The 24742-nt window shown below is 35.8% G+C and overlaps 1 protein-coding gene across 4 annotated transcripts in view; it reads left to right on the forward strand.

Moving 5' to 3' along the window:
- FSTL5 (follistatin like 5) overlaps positions 1-24742 on the forward strand; it is a 335945-nt gene that overhangs the window by 101784 nt on the left and 209419 nt on the right. For all 4 annotated transcript variants that reach the window (XM_030015397.1, XM_030015404.1, XM_030015388.1 and 1 more), the window contains one exon: positions 1188-1436. In XM_030015397.1, the coding sequence (XP_029871257.1) occupies positions 1188-1436 (249 nt within the window). The remainder of the gene's footprint in view (positions 1-1187; positions 1437-24742) is intronic.

The raw sequence follows: 24742 nt of genomic DNA on the forward strand, positions 1-24742 counted from the left end.
CAAATCATTCTTCCTCATCTGAAAGTAGCTGTTTTGCATTCAGGCATCAGATTCAATTAGAGTACTAAAATGAAGTCCCAAGTGAAGTCTTAAATCGGTTTCTACTTTCACAGCAATATACAGCACAGTGCATTGTTGAGTCACCACACACCTCTTAATAATTCACAGCAGTTATCAGATTGAGATCTTTATCTTCCAATTCAGAAGGCAGAAATAATAATGATTTATGGACTTTGGCCTCAAACTGCAACATTTCTTATCACTTCAAAGAAGTCCTGTAATTCTGTAATGTGTGTACATGACCTGTGCTGTAAAGTACTCTGGGACATTGCAAGACTTTATTTGAGGTTAGCGGTAATAGAAGGAAATTGGATTTATATTAATTTCTGTCAGTTAATGTCTGTTGCTTGTATATAGTGGTGATATGTTGGCACAAGGAGTAATATTTTCAAAAACTTATGGGAAATTTTTAATGTTGAATTGGGTTTGCCCATTTCAAGTCAGTTTGGTGCTTTTCCACCATGCTCTTCCCTGAAATGTCATTGTCTTGCCACCACAGAAGTTTTTGGTTTTTTTTCTTCTCCATGTAGTTTAAGAGCCTTGACCCATCTCTTGTTATTCTTGCTATCAGTCTCAATGTGTGAATGTCTATTTTATCTGCCTGTCAGAGTTCAAGGAGCGTCTGGATATCGCCCTTAGTCATATGGTTTAGTTTTAGGTAGTCCTGTGAGGAGCACAGAGTTGGACTCGATGATCCTTACGGGTCCCTTCCAACTCAAGATATTCTGTGATTCTGTGATCTAAATTCTAGAGAATGCATTGTTCTATTACATGCAATAGCATAGCAATCTTAAAGGGACAAACTTCAATATACCTTTAAAAAAGGCATGATGTGCTATGAAACTTGTTAAATGAAGAGTAAATATTGTCTTGTTACTAGATGTTGCTCTTAATTACAGTTAATCTAACACATGACAATGACTAAAAGTATACCTAGTCATGATAACAAGACTATATTTGTTTCATTTCAGGCTGACCTATGTTAAGCATTAGTCAAGGATGTAACAAAGGACATATTCTCACTTCATTTACATAATACAATCCTTTTTGTATCTCGCATGCAACTAAATAAAATATAATTAATATCTCAAAGCTTTTTTTTTTTTTTTTTTTTTTTTTTTTTTTAGGGTATATGGGTCAAGATGGCCATTTCAGATCATGCGAAAACAAGTACTGCGGTCTGGGTAGACACTGCGTTGTGAATGGGGAGACTGGCCAAGCTGAGTGTCTATGCATGGAGCACTGCAAGCCGCATTACAAGCCTGTGTGCGGTTCTGATGGAGAATTCTATGAAAACCATTGTGAAGTGCACAGGGCTGCCTGTCTGAAAAAGCAGAAGGTCACCATTGTACACAATGAAGATTGCTTCTTCAAAGGTAAGTGCAGCTGAACAATATCTGGAATATTGCTATCAGGTTATGTGTTTTCAAGCAGTTGTATAGAGGCTGCATGGAGTGTACAGTGAATAAATTACTGAAAAAGTTACTACAGTAAGTATCTTACTCCAGAGATATCTTATGGATTGTTTTTTTCTTTTTGTTTGTACTTGGTGCTCTGGGCAATCACCCCTTTTTAACCTGAATAAACCAGTTGTCTCCTGGAAATTAATCCATGGCAGCTTGTCTTACAAATGTGGCTGTTGACCTCATTCATCTGAATGTACTTACAGTCCCAAAGCCCGAAGGATATTAATCTCTATTACAGGAAAAACAGAATTTAGGATTTCAGAGGGGTTTTGCAAGGCTGCAGGACCTATGCTTGTATTTGGTGTTGAAATTGATAGACCAGCAGATTGTTCATGGCTACATGGGTCTTCCTTGCTTTGAATTTGCACAATGAAGAGTTTACCTACATATTTACTAAAGCATGCAAGTTTAGCTACTTTTTAATCTTCTGAATACTGAGAGATGCCAGCCTGATTGCTGAGAGATATACCTTATGTTAAGTATCTTATACTGAAGATGTCAACAATTGCAACTTGCCTTTTTTAATGTAATTTGAGCAGACCTTGCAGGTTTCTGGAACTCTGCCAATACAGACCTTGATTAAGCATGTTTGAGTACTTTGACAGATTTGCAGCATGTTTTCACTGGTTAAAACAGGCAGATGGCTTGGGGTGGGGGGGAATGTTTTTAAATAAGGCCATTTTTAATGAGTCTACCTAGGGATTGAATTAATTCATATTCTTTTTAAAGACTGTCCTGTTTTTGTTAATATTATTATATGTTGTGGATATAGTTGCATTCTCAGTAATAGCACCTTTGTAGGGAACAGTCATTTAAATGACAATATTCCACTTACATTTTAATTGTATTCTAGTATAAGGTTGTTCAAATGGAACCAATTTTAAAATTTTCAGAGTTGAATTTTTTACTGCATTTATGGTTGAGGAATTGTCCTTTAAATGAAAAGTTGGGCTTTTTTTACCAAATCCAAACATGCCAGGTCATGCACAAATACCAATATCTTTATTATTATGAAGGGTTTTGTAGTAGAATAATTGAAGGGGGGGGGGGAGGGTGGGAAGGGGGAACACACCAAAAATTCTTTTCTCAAAAACTTAATTAAAGAAAAAAATATAATGCTTGCACAGCTGGGCTTTATATAATTGTTTCTTGCTGAGTAAATGGGCTGACTGCTAAGGTGAAGTGCCTTTCCTCCTTTGCCTCCTTCAGCAGGCATGTTAAGCTCAGCAACTTCATCAAAACATGTTAAGGGACAGGGGTTCATAGATTGAAGGGGGGGGTGTGTGTGTGGAAATCTTGTAATGGGAAATGCACTTGTAAGTAATAGTGAAGGTTTAAATTTGTTCAAAACTAAATGAGGACACTGTATAAAATTGATATATCATCATAATATATAGATTTTAAGTAAGTAGCATGTTATCTGAGGTAGTGGGAAAAAAATTACTTTAGGAGTATAGCATTTGGGGCTTGTAGGGAACGGTTTGTGCAATAACAACAAAACCTGAATGTTTCTGTCTTGGGTCTTAACAATCACAATCTTTTTAAAAAACTTTTTTGATGATGCAATACTCTGATAGAACAAATGACAGTAACAAGCAGTAAAATGTTTAAATTTTGGGGGCTAATTTCAGTTCTTCAGTGTGCTATATACAATACAAATAAATTCAGAGCATGTTTGAAAAATTATAGTGTTTCTTTTTCGGGGGGGGGAATATAGTGAGATTTATTTACTGAAGTGGAAAGCGAGACAGTACTTTAGATAGAAATATCATCCAAATGCTGCCTAAAGTTTTGTTAGCTCATCTTTGTTTGAAATTTACCGCATTAGTTTCATATCTTTGTAGTGGATAATGGAATATACGAATAGTGTTCAATTTCAGACACCTAATTTGGATGCTGGATTAAAAAAGTAGGTTTCTCCTTTAGTCAGTGACAATATTCAGAAAAGGACTAGGATATCCAAGTGACTTGCTCTGAGTTGCGTTCTGAAAACTGTTATTTATCAAGATACTCAAATCTTCTAATTTGGGCAGTAAAACTAGATGCTTACAAGTATTGTAAAATATTTCATTTTCTCTCTTCTTTCTCATCTTATGTTGACTTCAGTGGTGTTAAACAGGTGAGAGTGGGGACAATTATTTTCCTATAATTTATTTGGTATATGTGATTTTCCTATATTTTATTTGGTATATATGGGCCTTACCAATCTCAATTTCTACCTTGTTAACTTCAGCTCATTCATTGCTGTAATAGAGCACAGTGACGTTAAAACATTGTTGCCATTCATGACTGTTGAGTATGTCCTCCAACATTCACTATATCTATATGGTAAAGGAGCCAGAAGATTTCAAACTATTTTCATGTTATTCTTTCCTTTTACAGAATATTTCCGAGCTAGGCACTAGTAGATTGCCTTCAGTAAGGCTGAAGTCCTGCCAGTTATCAGATCAAAAATATTAAAAAGTTAATAGGAAAAAACCCTCAACAGAGGGACTCCTGGATAGAGAAGGTGAACCCCATCACTACCAGTGGTGTCAGAAGGGCACTGCCACATGTCCTCCTTGTTAGCTTAGGTGGCATCCTCTAGCACAAATGATCTCACTTCAATAAACTGCTTCTGAGACCAGAAAAATTCAAAAAAGATCTTACATTCAGAAAACAAATGATTCTGAGCATTTTGTTTAGTCTTTCACAGAATTCTTTAATAAAGGCTAATCTGAACTTGGGGGACAGCAGGGGAAAGAGGTTTGGTATGCCTACAAGATGCTGTTACATGAGGTGGTAGTCACTTACAGCGACTCTATATATGATGATTGCAGTTAAAGTTTTTTGCTTTCTGGTCTATTGCTACTTCATTTTCAGATCAAATAACTGTGTACTTCGTTACTTGATCATTTTTTTTTTTAAATTTTTTTTGTAAATTTTATCTGTGGTAAGCTTTATATTTGTCTCTAACAAGGTCATGCTTTAGGGTTTTTGGGTTTCAAATTCTCATACTGGGTTGATTTTTTTTTTTTTTTTTTTTTTTTTTTTCTTGTAGGGGGAAATATTCTTCATGGATAAATTTTAAGTTTTAGACAGATTGGGTACTGAGCTCAAGATCAGAGAAGCTGAGAAATACACCTTATTTAAAGGAGTAAGCTTACCAGAAAACACTTTAGTATTCTATGTATGGAGAATAAAATTTTATAAGCAAATGTTCTATATACCTGATTAACATTACAATAGCAGCTAAGTAGCTATAATTATTTAAATACTATATCTTGTAACTGAATGATTTATAGTTGATCTCAAACATCATAAGTTCTACTTAACAGTTTTAAAATTGCCATTTTAAACACTTACATGATGAGTGGAGTTAAAGGATTGACTTGCTAAATGAAAGAGAACCTTGGTTTATATGTTGAAACTCCATTAACATCACTGAGAAATGTGTGTCTTGCCTAAGCTGTGCATGAAACAACATAGACAAAAAGCATCAACTCCTTCACAAATTGCTATGTCTGAAACATTTGATAAATGCATTTTGAGGTATTGAAAGCTACCTATGTCAAAGCTGCACTCTCCTAATATGCTGTTTTTCTAAACTAAAACTTCAGATTCTTGTCCCTTACCTGCCTTTTATGCAGATTATTTATCACTAAATCTGTTAGTTACATTTTTCTTCTTTTGATTTTTTTTTTTTAAGTCCCATTGTAGGCTGACTGGTGGTGCAGATAAACTTGGAACAGTTAGTAGAATATATGAACTGTTCTTCCCATTTCTGTGTCTGACATGGGCATGCCCAGATTCATTGGACTCCTTCCTTTTTCATTGTCACTTGCTGTCTTTATTTCCTCACACTACATTAAATTGTACATTTTTTCCCAAACATGTGTGCGATACAGGCATAAAACAGTAGTTGAGGTAGAAAGTTTTAATCATCTCTTTGTCTTTCCCTGATGATTAAAGCTGTTATGCAAACTGTACATTTTTGACATGGATCAAGATAATGGCCATCCTAAATTAGAAATTACTTTTTCTCCACTCTTACTGTAATTTTTCCATCAGTTGCTTATTGGCGTGTCATGATGTCCTGCCTCAGACGCTGAATGATTTTTCCTAATGGCTTGGTTAGGCGTTGACTGTGACCCTCTGAGTTACTTAATAAACTGTCTCAATTTCTTCTCATATAGAGGCAAAAAGTATTCTGCAGAGAAGCTAATTACTTTTAGATCCATAGAAAAGGGGACTATATTAGAATATTTTCTATACCTGTCAAGTCCTCTACTTCCTACCTGTGAAGTTCAGAGTCCTGTGACTGGATGTTAGTGAATGCAAGTTCCACAATCACTTTCAGAGGTGCTCTCAGGCCTTAACTGTCTAAAAATATTTAAGATTAATCCAAGAATGTAAGAGAACTCTTTAGGAAATCCTTTGTGATCCAAGGAACTTTCTGCCTAAGAATGATCTCAAATTATTTTTTTCAACTGCTAGGAGAACAAAGGAAGGGCAAAGTGAACAGCTGGCTGGCTGCTAGTTCACTTAGTCTTGGTGGTTATCAATCATATTTGTGGTTTATTAGTTTTTAATTCCTGAACAGAATATAGGAGAAGGTAAGAGAAAAGGGAAAAGGAAAGGAAATAATGGAATGAAGGTAAAGAGAGAGTATATCAAGGAGAAAAGAGAGATGGCTAAGTGCTAGGATGGTGAGTTCAGTGGTGGGAAGAAGAGGAAACATGAATGATGAACTAAAGGAAATACTAGTGACAAAAATCAAAGTTCAAAGCTTAGAGTATTCATTACATCTGATGCTGACAGTGTGAGCTGGGAAGTCTGATATGCTGATGCCGTTCTGGGTTGGCACTGCTTGCTGACTACATAGTTCTTTGGCTAGGCGGCCTCTGCATGCTCTCTGCTTCCAGTGTCCTGGCTGTTCTCAAGCCATGTGCTTTGTGTTTCAGAGCGGCTTATTGTTTTGTGTGAGAAAAGAAATCCGACCATCTGGCTCACACTGCGCTTGATACCATTTTATAACCCCTTCCTGATTGTTGCGAGCCATAGCTTTAACAAGCCCTAGAGGGTGGTGATTCAAATGGACTAGAATTGCTTTACTTGGTGTCTCCACCACTATCTTCGTTCTGTGAAGTGGCACTGTGAAATTAGTGGCTTTGTGCTGAATTTAGAAGGCTGGAGGCATTATTCTTCTTTGGCTTCTAAAAAGTTCAGCTGGACTCTTTTGTGGGACAATGTACTGGGAGGTGAATGCTCCACACTGGATGTCAAATAAACTTCAGTTATATTTTCATTTTTGTGTTAACTTCAATTACTTCATTTTCCTAAATCCAGGCCAGTAAATCTAAATAAGAGACTAAAAACTTCCCCATGACAAACTTTATTTTATATTTTCTTTGCACCCTGAGCTTCTTGTACCTTTTACATTAAATTTCTTTCTATACAGTGATACACTCAATCATTATGACAAACTGCAGTTTACTAGGAATCCTCAGGAGTGTAATACATACTCCTATGTACTATGACTATTATAGAATATTTCTGGAATAAAGGTTGCTTCATATGTAAGCTTTTTACTTATAAGTAGCTTCTGTAGCATCCTTATGATATTAACATTATTTTACTTTCTTCTATTTCTATTTTTGTTTCATTTTTCATTTGGTAAATCTTTTGATCTGTTAAACACTCCATGGGCTTCAGATTTCTTACTGCTATTACTAAAATGGCTAGATTTCTGAAGACTGCCATAATGTTTGCTTTTCAGTCTATTCCCAAAAGAGAAAGTAGCAAGCTAGGTAAGAAAGTTTGCTGCTGATACTAAGCTGTTTAGGGCAGTGAGGATAAGAGCTGCCTAGGAACAAATTCAAAAGGGGTATGGGCAAACTAGAAAAAGTTCAGAAGATGTCAGCAAGAATGACCAAAAGTGCTAAATGGCTTACAAGGGATATGAAGGAGGCTTACAAAATCATCAGGGCATGCTGAGGGTGGATATTAGTAGGCTGCCTTGTAATCCAATATAAGAACTAAAAACTATCAAGTAAGGCAACAGGAATAGATTCAGAACAAGCTTTGGAGTTTGTTTCATACACAGCAGATCTCATGAGTAAAAGCAACATTGGATTTCACAAGCTGATTTTGCAAATACTAGGGGAAAGGCTGTAGGCTTTTTCTTTTGAAAAAAGTCTGGGGGAGGTGAGTTGAAGTGAACTCAGTCCTAACAGTAGCCCACAGAAAGGATCTAGAACACTCGTCTAGCCTCTCCAGTGACTGCAAAAGAATTAGTACAAAAAAAAAAAATCTTTGAATGCTTCTGATTTGTGCCCTAGGTGAGTGTGGTCTTACACTGGTTCCTAAAATATTGACACATTCATTTAGAAGCAGTGACATTTATTTAATCTCATTTGATGTGCAAAAGAACTTTTTTCTAAGATGTCTTTGCTTTTTTCTTTGGCTATCAGTTGGCTTCTCTGTTGACATTCTCAAAAACATCATTATTAGACTCTTTCTGAAAGCTTGAATTCCTGCAGATAGCATACACCCTTAAGGTTGCTGCTGATAAACTGTCAAGCTTCAACTATCACTCCAGATGTATATTGAACATAAACTGGATTATGAAAAGAAATATGAAAAATCTTTCAGAACTCTATCAGAAGACTAAGAAGTAAGAAAGATTCTGCTTGATCTTCAAACATGTTTGATAGAGCATAGGAATTACTTGACTTATATTAGGAATTCAGCCCACGATCTGCATATGCTCACTTCAGTGCAACACTTATGATTTAAGATTAATTTCTGAAGTATGATTTCATGCAGGGATTGTGTATGTTCTTAACTATTAACATTAGTAATTGCACATTCATGGAGTGGTAAAAATCACTGTTAATAACAGGTATATATTCTGCTGCTTTCAGCATTGTTGTTGGAAAGTGATGTTCTAACCAATGGAAAACTGGTTCTTTTTATTGCCCTTTGAAATCATGACCTAAATTTTAGCACTGTTTCTCTAGTCTTCTGTCCCCACGTGATTAATTTTCCTGAGTTGTATTGCTCATGAGACTTGGAAGACTGTCGTTTTTCCTCAAGCATCTGTGCAAGATTTGTCACAAACATCTCTCTTAAATTGCCCACAGTTGTCTTAAATTGCCTGAACTAACAGAAATGCAAGGCCTACATATGTAATATCTGCTACTGAATCTGCAGAGTGAAGTTGAGTGCAGGATATTTATAAGCACATGCATGTAATATGCTTAATTTAAAAACTAAACATTCAACATACCTTGCATTCATTGTTGTTGGTGATATTGTACCACTTTGCAACTAAAGCCTAGAACTCTACTCTCTTTTTCCTTCTTTGAATTAAATTCATACTTCTAAAATGTAGGATGGGGCAGTGACAAGCCTCAAACACATTATAAATACAGGATTTTTTTGACTGGCTGAAGACTTCTCTTACTTTCAGTAGCTGGAGTAGTCCCAATCTTTGTATATTAATTCCTTCAACACTGGAATAAATGTGTTAATAAGCTCTAACCTATTATGTATTCTGCATTCATATAGTGATGAGGAATTAGTGTTCTGTAGTTAATCTCTGTACAAAACTTAATGAAGTTTAAAATTGCTTGTAGGGGCATTGCTGCTGTTTGTTACCACACAAAGAAATGGGTCTATGGACATCGCCGATTTTCACTGGTAGAAAAATTTGAATTTTAAAACATTTTCTGCTTCCGGTAATGATATTGAATCCATTCAAAGAAGCTGCATTTATACTGAAAGCTGCATTCTAAAGTCTCTATCAAGTCACTGAATCAGACAAGCAACATTTTAAATGTAGATGTGATTACCCAGATTGTCTATTTTCTTAGCGTAGATGGCAGCTCAGTGCCTATTTGTGATAATATACTTTACTTACAGACTTCTGCCTGAAGTCTGAGCTTCAGGAATTTGAATGAAACTACATTTAGTGGTTTTGAGTTTGCTGGTGTTCCCCCGCCCCCTTCTCCAAATAAATGGGAAAGAGTGCTTACGGGGACAAAAAAGAAATAGTTTTAGTGATTTTTGGCTTAAAATATAGATATTGTGTTTGCGTGAGCAGTTTCAGAAATGCTAACAACTTCTACATATTTTCCAAATGTAGTACAATAGTTCTTCAAAATCAGTATACCTGGACAATATTTACTAGACAAAGAAAGAACCTTGAAATCTTTTTCATTAGATATGCATATATTGTTCATTCTTGCTCTAAATTAAACTGTTCTTAGACATTGTGTTTTTTATGTGTTGAATTAAGTGCCTCATTCACCTTCTTTTACTATAACAAATACTGCATAAAGTTCAAGTTTGCAGTTTGATTTGCATTTGGTTGAATAGTGTAACAGTAGTAATTTCTAAGTGTTATTTATAGAAGCAGATGATGTGCAGCTGTTTCATCATTCCTTCCATACAAGGAACCATGATGGGAGAGGGACCCTGTAGCATAGGATGAGAAGTTAAAGGGACGAGCCAACAAAGCCCCGTTGTGACAGAGGGGCTGTTAGCAATAGTATCCTGGGCTGCATTAGACAAAGTATTGCCACCAGATCAAGGCAATTGATCCTTCCCATCTACTCAGCACTGATGAGGCCATACCTGGAGTACTGTGACCAGTTCTGGGCTCCCCAGTACAAGAGAGACATGGGCATACTGGAGAGAGTTCAGTGAAGAACCACAAAGATCATTAAGGGACTGGAGCACCTTTTCTATGGGGAGAGGCAAGGACTGTTCAGCCCGGAGAAGAGAAGGCTCAGGGGGATCTCATCAATGTATATAAATACCTGGAGGGAGAGTATAAAGATGACAGAGGCAGGCTCTTTTCAGTGGTGCTCAGTGAGAGGCCCAGAGGCAATGGGTACAAACTGAAACACAGCAGGTTCTGTCTGAACATCAGAAAACACTGTTTACTGTGAGGGGACCAAGCAGTGGCACAGGTTGCCCAGAGAGGTTGCAGAGTCTTCCTCCTTAGAGATATTCAAAACCTGACTGGACATGGTCCTGGGCAACCAGCTCTAGGTGACCCTTTTTGAGCAGAGGGGTTGTACCAGATGACCTCTAAAGGTCCCTTTCAACCTCAACCATTCTGTGATTCTGTGGATAAATGTCTCCAAAAAACACCCTTACTTATACATTTTTGGCCTGCTTTTGAAGGGGCAGAAAGTAGCATGCAGTGCTCCACTCTGGTCAGTAGTTTCCAGTACTGTTGAGGGAGAAATGGAGAAAACTGAGGAAGAGAAACAGAACTGGAGTTCTGGCAAAGTGTGATCAGTGGAAAGGTAGCATTAAAGTCCTCCCTTCTAACCTGGTAACTTGGGCCTGCTCTTGCAGCTAGGACAATGCAGATCACAGCATAGATTTTCTTTGCTCTCCTGCTAATTCTGTACTGTCATGAAAGTATTGACACCTTGCTAGGAGTACAAGGATTGCATAAGTGTGGTTCAAATAATCTCCACATCCTCAATTTCTGTGCTCATATGGCCTTTAAAAAAAAGTTTTGGAAAAGGCAAAAAAGCCACCACACAACTTTTTATGGCATTCCAAAATAAATATTGGTACTGTCTAATATTGAGAGTACCGAATGTGCTCAAAACTGGAAAAACAACAGGCAACAGTAGTCCATAATGTAGCCACACAATGACTGCATGTGCTCCAAACTTAAAACTTCTTGCTGCCAATTATAATTCTTTAATTATTTTTATCTAATTGGGTTATTTTTAAATACCAAATGGGGTACTATGGGATAGTGAAAATTGTTACACAATAAATCAAACTAAATTTAAACTGTTTTGTCATAAATTTACAGTAAAGAGAGGAGGTCTTGTCTTTCAGCAGACATTTAAGTGAGGCTGGGTTTTTTTCAGTTTAGGATAACAACAAGTATTACAATACAATTAGTATAAAGCTAATGCACATTGGTTTGTCTAATGCAAACTTTTAAAAGTCTTAATTAAAATCATGTCAGAATTATCATTAGGTCTTGTGGGAAATTCATCTGATGGAACATATTGTTGGCCTTTAAAAATCATTAGCAATTGGATACATATACAAGGCATTGGCATAATATTTGTAATTCAAGTTAGCTAGTATATGCTATACCAACTGAAAAAAGCAGTAGCTTCTTTTTACAAACACTAGAGAGAAACAGGCATGCAAAAACGATCCTAAATTTCCATTTCTGACTCCAGTACCTAATAATTGATGGGGAAGGTAAATCTACAGTGGATAAAACTTGTAAATTAAAAGCTGCCTCTTGTGTTTTGACATTTACTCTCCCTTAACATAGTATAGTAGAAATATTTGTGGGTTTACGGTAAACAAAAACTAGGAAAGTAGTGTTGCCTTTTCAGGGTTGGTTGTTAGTTTTTAATGTGTAGTGCCTTAGTGGAACTTGAGGAATGGTATACAATTCAAAGTAACTTACATCTACATAGTGGGCAGTACCTAGTTTAGGCAAAATTCTATCAATTTCTGTAAATATTGTATGGTTTTTTCATACTTCTTGGAATCTACTAGAAAGTGCAGAATATAAATAATGCTGTGTAAGAGCCAGACACTTCCAATTCAAATCCTTAGTAGATTGCTACCTAGATAACTTCCATTTTTTCCTTTTATTTTGTCTCATCTTGTGACTAAAACACATTGTGGTACAAAGATGACTTCCTTCTCCATTCATGCTTGTTGTGACAGCCATCAGATTTTTTTTTTTTTTTTTTTTTTTTTTTTTTTAAATTTTCTAAGCTATGGTATGGGCAAGTGTGAGAAGTGACCAGAAAATAATTAGCTACAAGCAGTTTCTAACAGAAGACAACTTGGGTGGTATACTCTGTTGTATCATAGACAGGTAAATAAAATAACTAAAGTAGCATGATTTTGATGAATGTTGTAGTGTATATATTCTATTTATTGCCAGGACTTGGCAGTTTTCATATGCTAAATATATTACCTTAGTTTAAAAAAATTAAGGTAGGTAGTTATACCACTGTAACAGAAAGCATTGCAAGCAAAAGACAATAATTTGAAGCTTGGCAGAGACCTAGAATAAGTGGAGTGATCCAATGACAGCATTTTTTTAATTTGTTACGAAATTGTTGATGCCATACAATACTCCTTTTAATACAAACTACAATTAAATTGAGCATATTATCAAATTAAGGGACAGACTTTTGTCCTGAGATAAAACAGACTTGGCTTATATGTTGAAATTTTTATAGAATGGCCCAAGGAATCCTCCAGCTGAAACTGATTTTAAAAGATTAATTTCAGGATTTCGAAATAGTTAATTTTTGCCTCAGTCTAATTTAGTTTTCTCTTTGTTTCACTCTGAACTTCTCCCTTTCACCGTCATTGAAATCACAGAGCTTTGCTACTGGTAGTAAAAAAAAAATTATAAATTTTATATTATTTAAAGTTTTTACTTTTCATGAAGAAACTAGATTGCTTAAAAAACAAATGTTATTTCAGATTTAAAAATGCTTCTACTGTCACTGGCCTTAGCAAATGTACTCTTCCTGATACCAAAGCATAGAGTAGATGAAATTTGATAAATTGGGCAATGAAATCTAATTAGATCCTTTAGTTTTCTCTTTATCTGGAATGATAATGTGGATTTAATTTAAAATTGTTGAAAGCAAACAACAGAAATAAAGGAAAACAGATTACAGCAAAAATAGGTTAAACTGTAGCCCAAAGAAATAAGCTAAAGTAAAGTTGTACAAAACTTCCACTTGCTAGGAATGTTTTATATTTTTGCATTTACTTGTATTGGCTTTGGGTGCAATTAAATCCTGAACTATATACTGCCAGGAAAGTTTGTCTCCCTCAGGGCTGGAACAGATGGTGGAATTTTTTTTTTTTTCTTTCCACCATTTAGAGACCAAGACTGCTGAATATCTAGAAGAAAAAGTGTTTTTGCCAAAGAAAACTGCTGATGTTGGCCTTAAAGCAGTAGAACTCTTAGCTGTATTCTCTATAGGGTATTACTAAGACTCCCGGTAAACATGCAGTGTATTGAAGCTTTGCTATTAGCAGTGTTTTAATACAGATTTGGTATCTGTCTAAAAATGGTAGTTGTACAGAATAGAAAAAGTGCTACTGACTAATAAAATTGCAAGTTTTCATTTCTTATTCAGCCTTCGTTTGGTAAGGATATTTCACTGTGCAAGGAGAAAGCTATGAATTTAGCATTTCCTAGTCATCACTTTGGTAATTAAAAGAATAACAAAGTACACAGAGAATCTTAACTGAACTGTTGTTAAGAATGTGGAATTTACTTGTGCTTATGATTAATTCCCCCTGGAAAATGAGAAAAAAGCACTCCTGGAATCTAGCAAAATGGCAAGTCTTGTATATCAGTAAAAAAAATCTGAAAGTGAAAAAAATAACTTTGCAGTGTTAAATGCTGATTATGGTCAAGAAGTTGTTTCATTAGTGCTCCTAAATTTAAGACAACTGCTGAATGGATCATTTCTTTGTTATTTTCATATTCCAGCTTCTCTTTGATAAAGGTCCTTGCCATTTGAATGGAACATAAAGACTTTTATTGGTCCCTAATGATGCAAACTATAGTTGTACAATCATCGTTTTAGAATATGAGCGCTGTGCGCTCTTAGATTTGCTGTCATTTTATCACAATTGTAGAAGCATCTTTAAGTGTATTTGCTTAAGCAGATGGTGAATGGCCACACTGGGAATATATCCATCTTTTTTACTGTATGATGAAGTTTTAAAGCAGACATTTTAGCTATGGTGGTTGGAAAAACATACTTTTGTAATAAACTTTGTAGGAAAAACCCTGGTAAAAGATTTTAAAGTCCCTAATAATGCTGAATATATGAAATCAATATATATTAGATACATGAGGATAAATGACTTATGCTATATATAAGAATGCTAATGCTTTCTTTAATCTTTACAATATTTTTTAAAGTAAGTATTTTTAAAAGAAATTAGAAATTATGTGTTGCAGGGGTTTTTTGTATACAAAACCCCCTAAGTTCTAAGGATTACTGGGGGGAGAAACCCTTCTAGTCAGTATGGAGGTTTCTCTTACACTATCATTTGAGTGAACCCAGGGCCTGATTCAAGCCTTCCTACTGAGTCTAGTGAAGATTAGGTTCATTGAAGTCAGTCACTTGAAGAGTAAGTGGCATATTGCAAGCATGGAAAATATAAAGAGGGAGTTCAAGGGAGGAAATACTAGATTAAAAGTTCAAAATAAACAAGCCTTATTTAAAAAAAAGAAAAAAAAAAGACTTAATTGGAAGATACTGTTTTATTGAAACCATGCTGTTTGTACCAATAATGTGATGTTTGTTGTTCTTATAAAAAATGCAGTCAGGTTGGTCTGAAGTCTGTTTTTAGATCACACTCTCAGGCCAAGTCTAAATCTTGAGCTGCCCCCTTGTTTGCTAATTTTAGTATTCCAATGGAAGGTACAGAATAACAGTAAAGAATAGCAGTAGGGGCGAAACACTCTGAAGTTTTTAAATAGTGTTTCACAGGCATCATGGTTCGAGCACTAACCTTAAAGGTGAGAAGAAACACGACAAAGTTTTTGTTCCAAACTGGCAAAAAGAAGCTGTAGCCTATTTTTTTCATAAAGCTGGCTGATACCCTGCTGCATGGCTGTGCCAGTGACACGTTAGGATCCCTGGACCATTTCCAGAGGTGTTGGGTTTGTCTAACATCAGAACAAAAATGAATACTCAATCCTCAAAATATTTTTTAGCATAGAAAAGTTAGTTTTAGGTAGGTCATTGACAATGAGTACCAGAGAGCAGACAATAAAGGTCATAATGTAACATATCATAGAGTGCCTATGCTGAGCTGGGGCTTTTCCTGTTGGTATACCCTAGGATCATCATCCCTAAAGTTGCAGGAACCAGGTCCTGATTTCTTCCTTACTTGCTTAACACGTTCCACAGAAAGTAAGGATTAGGGAAAAGGACACAAGTTAGTCAACTTGAATGTTGTCCTGAAATGGTATCAGGATTTGCCTGAAATATAAATCCAGACCCAGAAGCAAGGAAGAGCTCCTAGCTCCACTGTTCTAGACATAGGCATAGTCCCACAGTGAAATAGTGCAGCATTTTGTGAAACTGTCTCTGAAAGGTTGATGATATGCTAAACATGACAGCTGGTGCCAGTTCCTCAATATAATGGATATGGTTTACCTACTTTGTATGTTTTAGAAACTGACATCACAGTTTAACTAATTTTTAAAAGATTTTCTTGTATGACCCCTTTAAAGTGTTAAAAAGTTCAAAAGTATTCAGAAAATTCTGATGCTTTGAAAAAATAAAGTTAAACTTGCTTTGTTTATCTCCAGTGTTTGTAGAGAATATGTACTTGGGAAAAAAAAAACCAAAACAAAAAAGAGATCAGAAGGAACTCATACTACATTTCCTGTGCTTATTGTGGCTTGTTTTGTTTTTTTGCCTTTGCTTAATACTGTTTGTATTGGACTAGGAAGTAACGCTGGAAATAAAAAAAAAAAAAAATGCATTTCCTTTAATCTTTTGCTCTCTGTGGACTTACAATAAGGTATAGTCCTACTCCTAGGCAGCGGGAAGTCTAAATAGACCAAAGATAGAAAGACATTAACAGGTTAAGTCTTGACTTAACAGTTGATGGGGAGACTGTTATGGAAGCATGCACAATCAAATCCAACAGGTGTTAAAACTCACATTTATTCTTCAGTAAAAACTTAGTTAGAACTCCAGTAACATTTGTAAACCATAGGCTCAATGATGTAAGGGGAATTAGTACTACACAGCCGACTTAAGAATTCTTAAGATTTAAAATGATGACTCAAAATGCACGTATCACTCACCTAAAAGTTGAGGGCTCTCTACCTCGAGGAGTTACCTCGGGCAGCGTCCTGAACCAAGGGGGAGTCCCCGACTGCAGACCCACTGCTCCAAGGAGGACCAATTCCAAAATGTCCTCTGGTGGGACCCCGTTTATACCCTTGTTGAATCTGATCTGTGGTCATTTTAATCCCTATTGGCCAAAAGGTCACTTCCATGTACCTGGCGCATCTTGATTGGGTAGTTCAATTTTCAACCTGCAGCCTCTTGCGTTTAGGTTTTTTTTCCTCTCTTCCCTGCCTGGAGAAGTTTCATTTCCTGTCGGGGCGGGGTGTGTGTACTGCTACAGGGACCCAGGAGCTCAACTGACATATCTAGTAATAACAGCTTACAACCTGTATTCATTTTTGTAATTCATAGATAAATGAGCTTATGTTTATGCATGATATGTGTAGCAATTAGGTTGTGTCGATAACCTTTTCGTACAACCAGCCTGTACATACATATATAACTTTAATATCAGTTAAAAAAATCTCCCACTTCCCCCCCCCCCCCCAAAACAGTGTTTAAAAGAAAGAAAATCAAATCATTGCTTTATTTTGTCAGTTGTTTTACTCCATTTGCAAATATTAGTGGTGGCAGTGGCAGCGAGTACACTTTCAAGCCTCGTGGGGCCTGGATGTACATCTTAACATTCCTATTTCATACCATGAACGATCTGTGGATGGGGCCAGTCCATGGTGTTTATTTAGCATACTTGTTTCTGGAAGACGAAAATCAGGTTACGTTGACTAAAAAGGATTGTTTCCCGGAACAATGCCATTATTTAGATGTTCAAAGGATTGCAACTCTAGGATGCCCTGTGGATACATTTTTCAGTCTGCATCTTAAGAATATTTTCCTGAGTTGTATACAAATCCTTTATCAAACATTTTGGACCTTGAAGTGAAAAGAATTTTTGAACTGAAAAGTGAATGGCGGCACAGATAAATTTCTAATTTTGTGCTTGGTTTTGTTAAACTTCAGACAGTGCTTTACTCCTGTTTTGACGAAGAGAATGGGACTCTGAAATAATATGATAGCACGGAAAATTTATGCAGAGTTCACTTGATGAATGGTTCAATATTTGCAGTATTTAAATGCTCTTTTATAATGCATAATTTAAGGACTTGCACTTTCAGTGAACAAGCCTGAATGGGGTATTGTTATTTTTAATAAAGCCAGAGGAGAAATCAAAGAATAAAGGATCTTAATTCTCTGTCTCTTGGAAAAGAAAGTGAGCATACATAAGATTACAAGTAAAGGTTAAATACTTTCGTTTTAATATGTAACCCTTTGTATTTGCTTATTGGACTAGTGGGGAAGAGGAAGCTCACTTCACAAGAAGTTGAAAGCAAAATTTATGGTAATTATTTGTGCAAATAAAAATTAACAGGAATGTTCACTGAAAATTCTTCCATTTTCACTTTGAAAAATTTTATTTTAAAACACAATTATTTTTTTAACATTGTAATACCGGCAGAAAACAGATGGACAGAGCTTTTCATTGTATAGAGCTGAATAGATGCAATACTACAAAGCCAGGGTAATCAATCCATACAACATGTATAATAAGGCCTAATAACTCTCCAGAAATGGCATCAGCTTAAATTTATTTACAATATTTATTTATGAGCGAGTCCATAAAAAAAGGAAAGAAGAGATTGTTCACAAAAAAGCTCCAAATAAAAGCTAAATATTTAGAATTGAGACATCCATCTTTTCAGTAAACAAGAACTGTTATTAAGCAGGCGATATAGTGCAGCCACAATTTTGACCAATCAAAAAATGAGTTCTTTTTGTAAAGTTAGAAACGATTTTCAGGGGAAAGAGAGCAGAACGAATAACTTGGATTTTCTCTTCTAACTTAAACTTGCTATTTTACTTTTTGCTTTGCAGTACACTGCTGTGTTGCCTGGTCATTGGGTTTGTTGTAGGGTGTGGGTTGGTTTATTATTATTTTTCTTATGTTTCAAATGATTTGCAACAATTTTTATTTTTATTCTCTCTTCTTTTTCAGAAATAAAAGCTCAAAACTGCTGAAAGAGTGAGAAACTGAGATACTAAATTGGAAATAAGAGTAGAGTCATAGTCCTTAAAGAAAAAAAAAGAAATGAAAACCAAACAAACAAAAAAAAAAACCAAACAAGAAAAAAAAGAAAACCAAGACCCAACCCAAAACAAACGTAAAAACCCCAACAAAAGAATCCCCTGCAAAACAAAGAAGCTGTCAGGCTGAAATTCCCATCAAGACAAATTCTAAAAAATAGATCCAACAGGCATTTCACTATTTTCCTTGGCATAAAAATGTTGGCTACTCCAGTCTGTGAATTGGCTGGCTCGGTACTGCCCTTGTTCTCTCAAGTCTGTCACGCTCATGAGATCAGCAGTACTCAGTCATGCCAGAAAGTAGCCCAGAATGAAACACTGTTTTATCTGAATACCAGATTACTCGATTAAAAAGCATCCTAGAGTCGGAGGGTTTAGAGTAGCACAGGTATTCACAGGCTATGATCATTACTGCCTCTTTAATCTTTTCCTTGAGATATGAAATTGAGCTAGGTAATGATGCTCTCTGAAAGCTGAAAATGGGCAGCTGCTCCTTGATTGTGTGTGTTTGGGTTTGTTTTGGTTTTGTTTTTTTTTTAAAGTATCTATTTGTAGGAGCATTGGAAAACCCCTGGGTGGCTTTGAGCAGTAGTTTCTCTTCTGAGCTGAGCTGTGGGGGAAAAAGAGAAAGTTATCTGTGTGCAAGTGAAAGGCTATACAGTTATCTAATAGCAATTTTCTGCATTGCTCACTTACTACTTTCCTATCTTAAGGAATGGAAGAAGGTTCTCTTAATTTGATGAAATGTACTTCAACCAACAGACTTCTGTCGATTATTAGAGATTTCAGAATGAGTTGTGCTCTCAGAAGCGTTTCTGAATGCTGAGAGGAGGCTATACACACTTTGGTCTGCTTGTTTCAACACATCACTATGTTTTGAAGTTGAGATTAGCACATTGCTACCATTAGATTTTTAGTGTATGCACATTTTAAATACCCCTAAATTGTTACTCTGGGAATATTGGCTCAGGCCTCTGAAATGTAGACTCTGTTACAATTGCCAGAGAAGTGAATTGTGTTCTTCCCTTTAAATTCATGTGCTTATTGGTAATTGAAAAATAGAGATGTTCAGCAGAGTGTGTAGGTCTTTTAAGGATCAGGTAGAGCTAACACTAGTTTGTGATGGAACAGAATACAGGGATGGAGATTTAATGAGGAATGCCATTTCCTGTTGACAGACTTCATAGGTCTCAGTCCATAAAAAAAACAAGTCTACTGGTATATTTTGTGGGTTTTCTTCCCTGTGAGACTGTCCTAAATTGAAGAATCTTTCTCCCTGAATGATTTGAAGGGGTTTATTTTCTGTCCTGAAGCGGATGCACTTCCATTGTGTGAAACCACCATCTTCCTTTGTATTTTAGGGAATAAAATCCAGAGATACTTCACTGAGTCTGGTAATTTTATTGTTCTGCTTTGTTCTGCATTTTGAAAACTGCATCCCTGAGTCATTTTCCTCTTTTACATGGCAAGTGTGACAGTTAAGACAAATTGCTGTCGCCTCAGTGTTCTGTTGTTTAGTATTCGGGATCTGCTTGGTCTTTCTTGAAGTGTCCTTGGTCAAGGTTTTTCCTAAGGTTGAACTTTTCTTCCTCATCTCCATCAAAGTCTCTATGGCTGTAGAAGGAATTGTAACACACTGGGATTTCAACAGTGGACTTGTGTAAATTGTAAGGTTTTATTCTGAATCGCTGTTTTTAGTGCAGTAGTTGCTGAAGCCCAGGTTATCTAGCCAATTTCTTTGTGTCAGTGTATATAACTGCCTGATGGAAAAAATTCTTAGTTTGTAAGGCAAATTAGCCCACACAGGTTATCATTTGTATATGTTGTGTGTGTGTATATATACAAACTAATAAATAATACTAAATTTATATTTATGTATTTATACTTATGGATATGTTCACAAAGACACCTTGGCTGCGGAATTGTGACTGCAGAGGACAGCAATTTACCTTTCCTAATTGTGCATATTTTTATTTTTTTTAAATCAAGAATGACAACTATGTAACCAGAAGAAAGTGATAGTAATTAGCCAGCGTTCAGTGGTTGTATACTCTCACAATCCTTTGGACCTGATAGGGGGATGAGAGACACAAACATCATGAGGAAATGACAACTTGTTATAGAGAACTTCTGGGATACTTTCAAACAAACAAACAAACAAAAAACGCCCCCCAAAACACCCCCCCAAAAAACCTCAAACCAATGGATTTTAGCTTTAATACAAAAAAAAGAGGCTCGGGTGGAGTAGCAGAAATAAAATGTTTGAAGTAGTTAGAGGTAAAGAAAATTGCAGTTTATAAATGATTGATAAGAGATGGACAAAAAGAAAAATCTTTGAAGTTCTTAAGGAAAGAATGAAAATTGTCTCATTCCTTCTGCCTCTTCTCTTACCTTCCACTTTTTCATGCTGTCTCGGTGTCCAGAAGTTGCCGTGTTATACCACTTCCTTTTAGTAGGTACCCATTTGTTACATGCTGACTTAAATCCAAAGGAAGCATTTATTTAAAGGAGCCTTGATGGTTTGTCCTTGTGTTGATAAGATTGAGATTCCATCTGTCTATTTTGAATCTCTGCAGGGAATATTTTCATCAGTATGAACACTAAATGACCAGTTCAGACTTGCCTATGGAAAAAAGTTCCTTGATTACCTGATTATCATCTCTGCTGACAATAAAAATTGGTCTGCTCTGGGCAACATTTTTAAATGTTTGACGATCTGAATTTTCTTGACTGCTAATAAGATGCAGGAAGAGACATCAGATAGCTTTGGGATGTGTTTCAAAGTACAGGCATTTAATAGCATTTTAACTCCATTTACAGGCAATAACACCATTTCCTTTCTTAATAGAAAAGAAACCTCTTAAAGGTAGAAAACTATCAATTGAACTATTTTCAATTTCCTCTGCTGACATCCAGTATCAACTCTGAAATACATCCCATACCGTTATGACAGTCATAGCAATTCAGCTAGCCTAATAAATATATAATTGTTCCCTTAATTCACAGTTTGAAAACAATGCCTTTGAACAGTCCTCCAGACATGGTTTTTATGGGTTAATTCATAAAATTTGTTTACATATCTGTAAGCCTTTTACTGACTTGTCATACTTTGGGAATGCACAATATTTTGCTTGCGGTTGCAAATCCAAAAATGTTTTCATTTTAATTGAGTTTATGTTATTAAAAAAAAAAAAAAGGAAAAAACCGTCATTCCTGGTAAATTATCTGGTATGTAAAAGTAACAAAATTATCAGTGGCTAAAGTAGCACAAAGATTGCTATAGATATAATGTGGATGCATATACAGCACTACTAACAACAGGGATAGGGCTCTGGTATTTCTGATTTAAGGCCTAATATGAAAGCCATGTGAGTGGCTATCTTTCAGCTGACTTCAGTAGCTACTTGAGCAACTCAACATAGTGTTATGCAACAACTTAGCACACTGGCCAGTTTAAATGGCTGTGCTAAATTTACCTGATATCATCAGTTGGTGAATCACTTAATGGTGTTTGGCTGCTTTGCCGTGAATGTAATAATTGAGTTGCATTTCTCAATGCTAGGTCTTAATCTCAGTAAAAAAAGACTTGTTACTGTCAGTTGTGAGGAAGAGGTACACCAAAAGTTATAGCTGCCAAATTTTGACCAGCTGTAGGCATTATATGCTGCATAAAATATTTAGTCAGTTCATTTGCACATAATCACTTTAAAAGGATGAATTTTTTTTTTTTAATTCATAGATTTATTGCTGACTAAAGAAATATTATTAGAAATTACTGTAATTAAAATCTTCAAATGACAAGCAGACAGCACCAGTGTAAATTTCCTGTTTGTGCTCTTTAGCCAATATGCTTCATCTCCGATATAGAGCTAACAGAAGTGTGCTCCCCATGCTATACATGTCTTGGCCTCTTAGCTGAGTTCGAGGGGAACTTTATTGGCAAATAACTTGTTGGCCGTTGTTACTGACAACAGTGGGTGATCTCTCGGATAGAGCTGGACCTTGTGTACCAAGGGTCAGGCAAGAGGTAAGCTCTGTGGAAAACTGCTGCTGTGTCAAGGAAGCAAAATCATTTGCATTTGTCAGTGTATAATAACTCATGAGATTTGTTGGAGAGCAGTACAATTCTTTAAACTTTCCATTTCTTCTGCTAGGAATATGAACTATGTTCAATGGTCTGCCTGAAGTAACATCATTGTTATGGTTCTGTACTACCATATTTTCTAATATAGAGAATAATGGAAATTGTAGTTATCTGGTGTAGTTATGTAAGTCTTCAACAGCAGGAACTGTAACTGCATAGAGAAATACTAGTAGCAGTCAGTAGAAGAGGCATGTGGCGTAGCCAGCTGAAGGCAAAATTGTTGGGGGAGTGTCACACTAGCGTGTGTGTGTGCACTCACACTCTGTTTCTCATCTTCTCCCTCTCTTCCTTTCTTTTTCTTATTGCACACAGGCATAATGCACATGCATCACTTAGAAGGTCTGCTTCTGTTTGTCACCATGTGGAGCTACACTTTATTTATACACTAGAAACTCAAGCAGGTCTGCTGAGGATAGTCTACCTGTAGTTGCTTGACCGTATAAGGTTTAAGATAGCAGCTACCAACCACCTCCATAAAGTGAACATGAAGCCATCAAGTGTCTCTGTTTTTTCTATGTGTACTTTTCCAGAGTGGGATTTACAAATGCCATGCTAAAATACATTGTAATAAATCAAATTCAGTATCTGAAATGGTTTGAACAAGTGTGCACAACAAATGAGTTTTGCTGTGCACAATGCAGGATTCTAGTGCTGAACTAGTAGGTTATTTATGGTTTTACAGTAGTAAGTCAGTAGTCATTTAAAAAAAAAAAAAGCCTGAATTAGGAACAATTTTGGTAAGACAGGTACTCAGCAGAGTAGAGTACTTGCTTGTCCTAAGCAGAAAGGGTTAATAACTCTCTAGCCATACTGAGAGCAATGTCCAGCAGGGGGAAAGAGAGACTGAAAATGAAGTCTTAGAATGGGTATCTATGATGGATGAGTGAAAAAATTCCATAAGAAATGTGATCAGAGCTCTATTAGGAGGAATGGATGAACCTATGACTCAGACAATTCTATTGCAAGTAGTTGCAAAATAATGTATCTCTGTAAATCAATATGAGGAAAAAAATGCTTAAGATTTAAACCCGGAAGAAAAATGGGAAAATAAGAAGTCATAAAGAGAATATTTTCAGACTTGCCAATTGCATTCTGCAATATGATTAATTCTATGAACACAAATATCATCCAAGCCTTGGACAGGAAAGCGATTTTGGAACCTTAAGACAAATATTGTGATTGATGTAGAGTCGTTCTATATTTAAAACAGATCTTTAAAAGATCAATTTCTGAGCTCTGAATCCTTCATGTCATCTTTCAACAAGAAGGAGCAATGTTATTTTGACTAATTATTTAAGGAAGCAATAGTCGTGGAGGCATCCAAGATGTCCCTTGGAAGATCAGCAAATATAAGATCCAAGAGGAAAAACAGTTGCAGGAAAACTACATGAGATCTTTAACTGAGGAGCCAGGCATTTTCTGTACACCACCACAATCCTTTAGCTGGAATTTGTAATTTATGTGCTAGTGATTCTTCCAGTAAATCAGTTAGGTAAACCACCCTTGAGTTCTTGCCGCATTTAACATCAAGAATTTCTGAAAGCATAGTCTGTTTTCATGCAGTGTTGGTTTGAATTTGATGTTGGATGGCAAAATGGACTTTGAAAATGGAATGCAATGTTTTTTATGCTTTTCACTGTCTTTTAGACAAGTGAGAAGTAGGTGTGGTCACACTCAGGCTTAATTATTGTGTTAAATAATTGTTGTATGGAAACTGCTACTGTCCAAACATAAAAAATACTAGGCTGACCTGTGTTTCTAAGTATTATAATTTTATACATGGGAGAAGATTGTTAGACTTATTTTTCAGGAGCGAAACTGTAAAGTGGGACAAATTTATGACAAATATTTGATTAATAAGTGTAAGATATGCAAAGTATATTTTGCCAACATCTATTTCATATTCCACGTACATTATGCAAGGTGAAACTGTGTTAGCTTTTGAAATTTGAGTTAATGATTCTCATTATTTTTAAATTGTTTATGAGCTGCAAATATCCATAAGGAGTTGGCTGAAGTCTTGTTTTATAAATTTGAAGGTAAAGCAATATTTGACATAAACTGGTGATTATATACTTGGATTTTGCTTACTT

Source organism: Aquila chrysaetos, chromosome 1 (genome assembly GCF_900496995.4).
Source record: "Aquila chrysaetos chrysaetos chromosome 1, bAquChr1.4, whole genome shotgun sequence".
NCBI classification, from domain to species: domain Eukaryota; kingdom Metazoa; phylum Chordata; class Aves; order Accipitriformes; family Accipitridae; genus Aquila; species Aquila chrysaetos.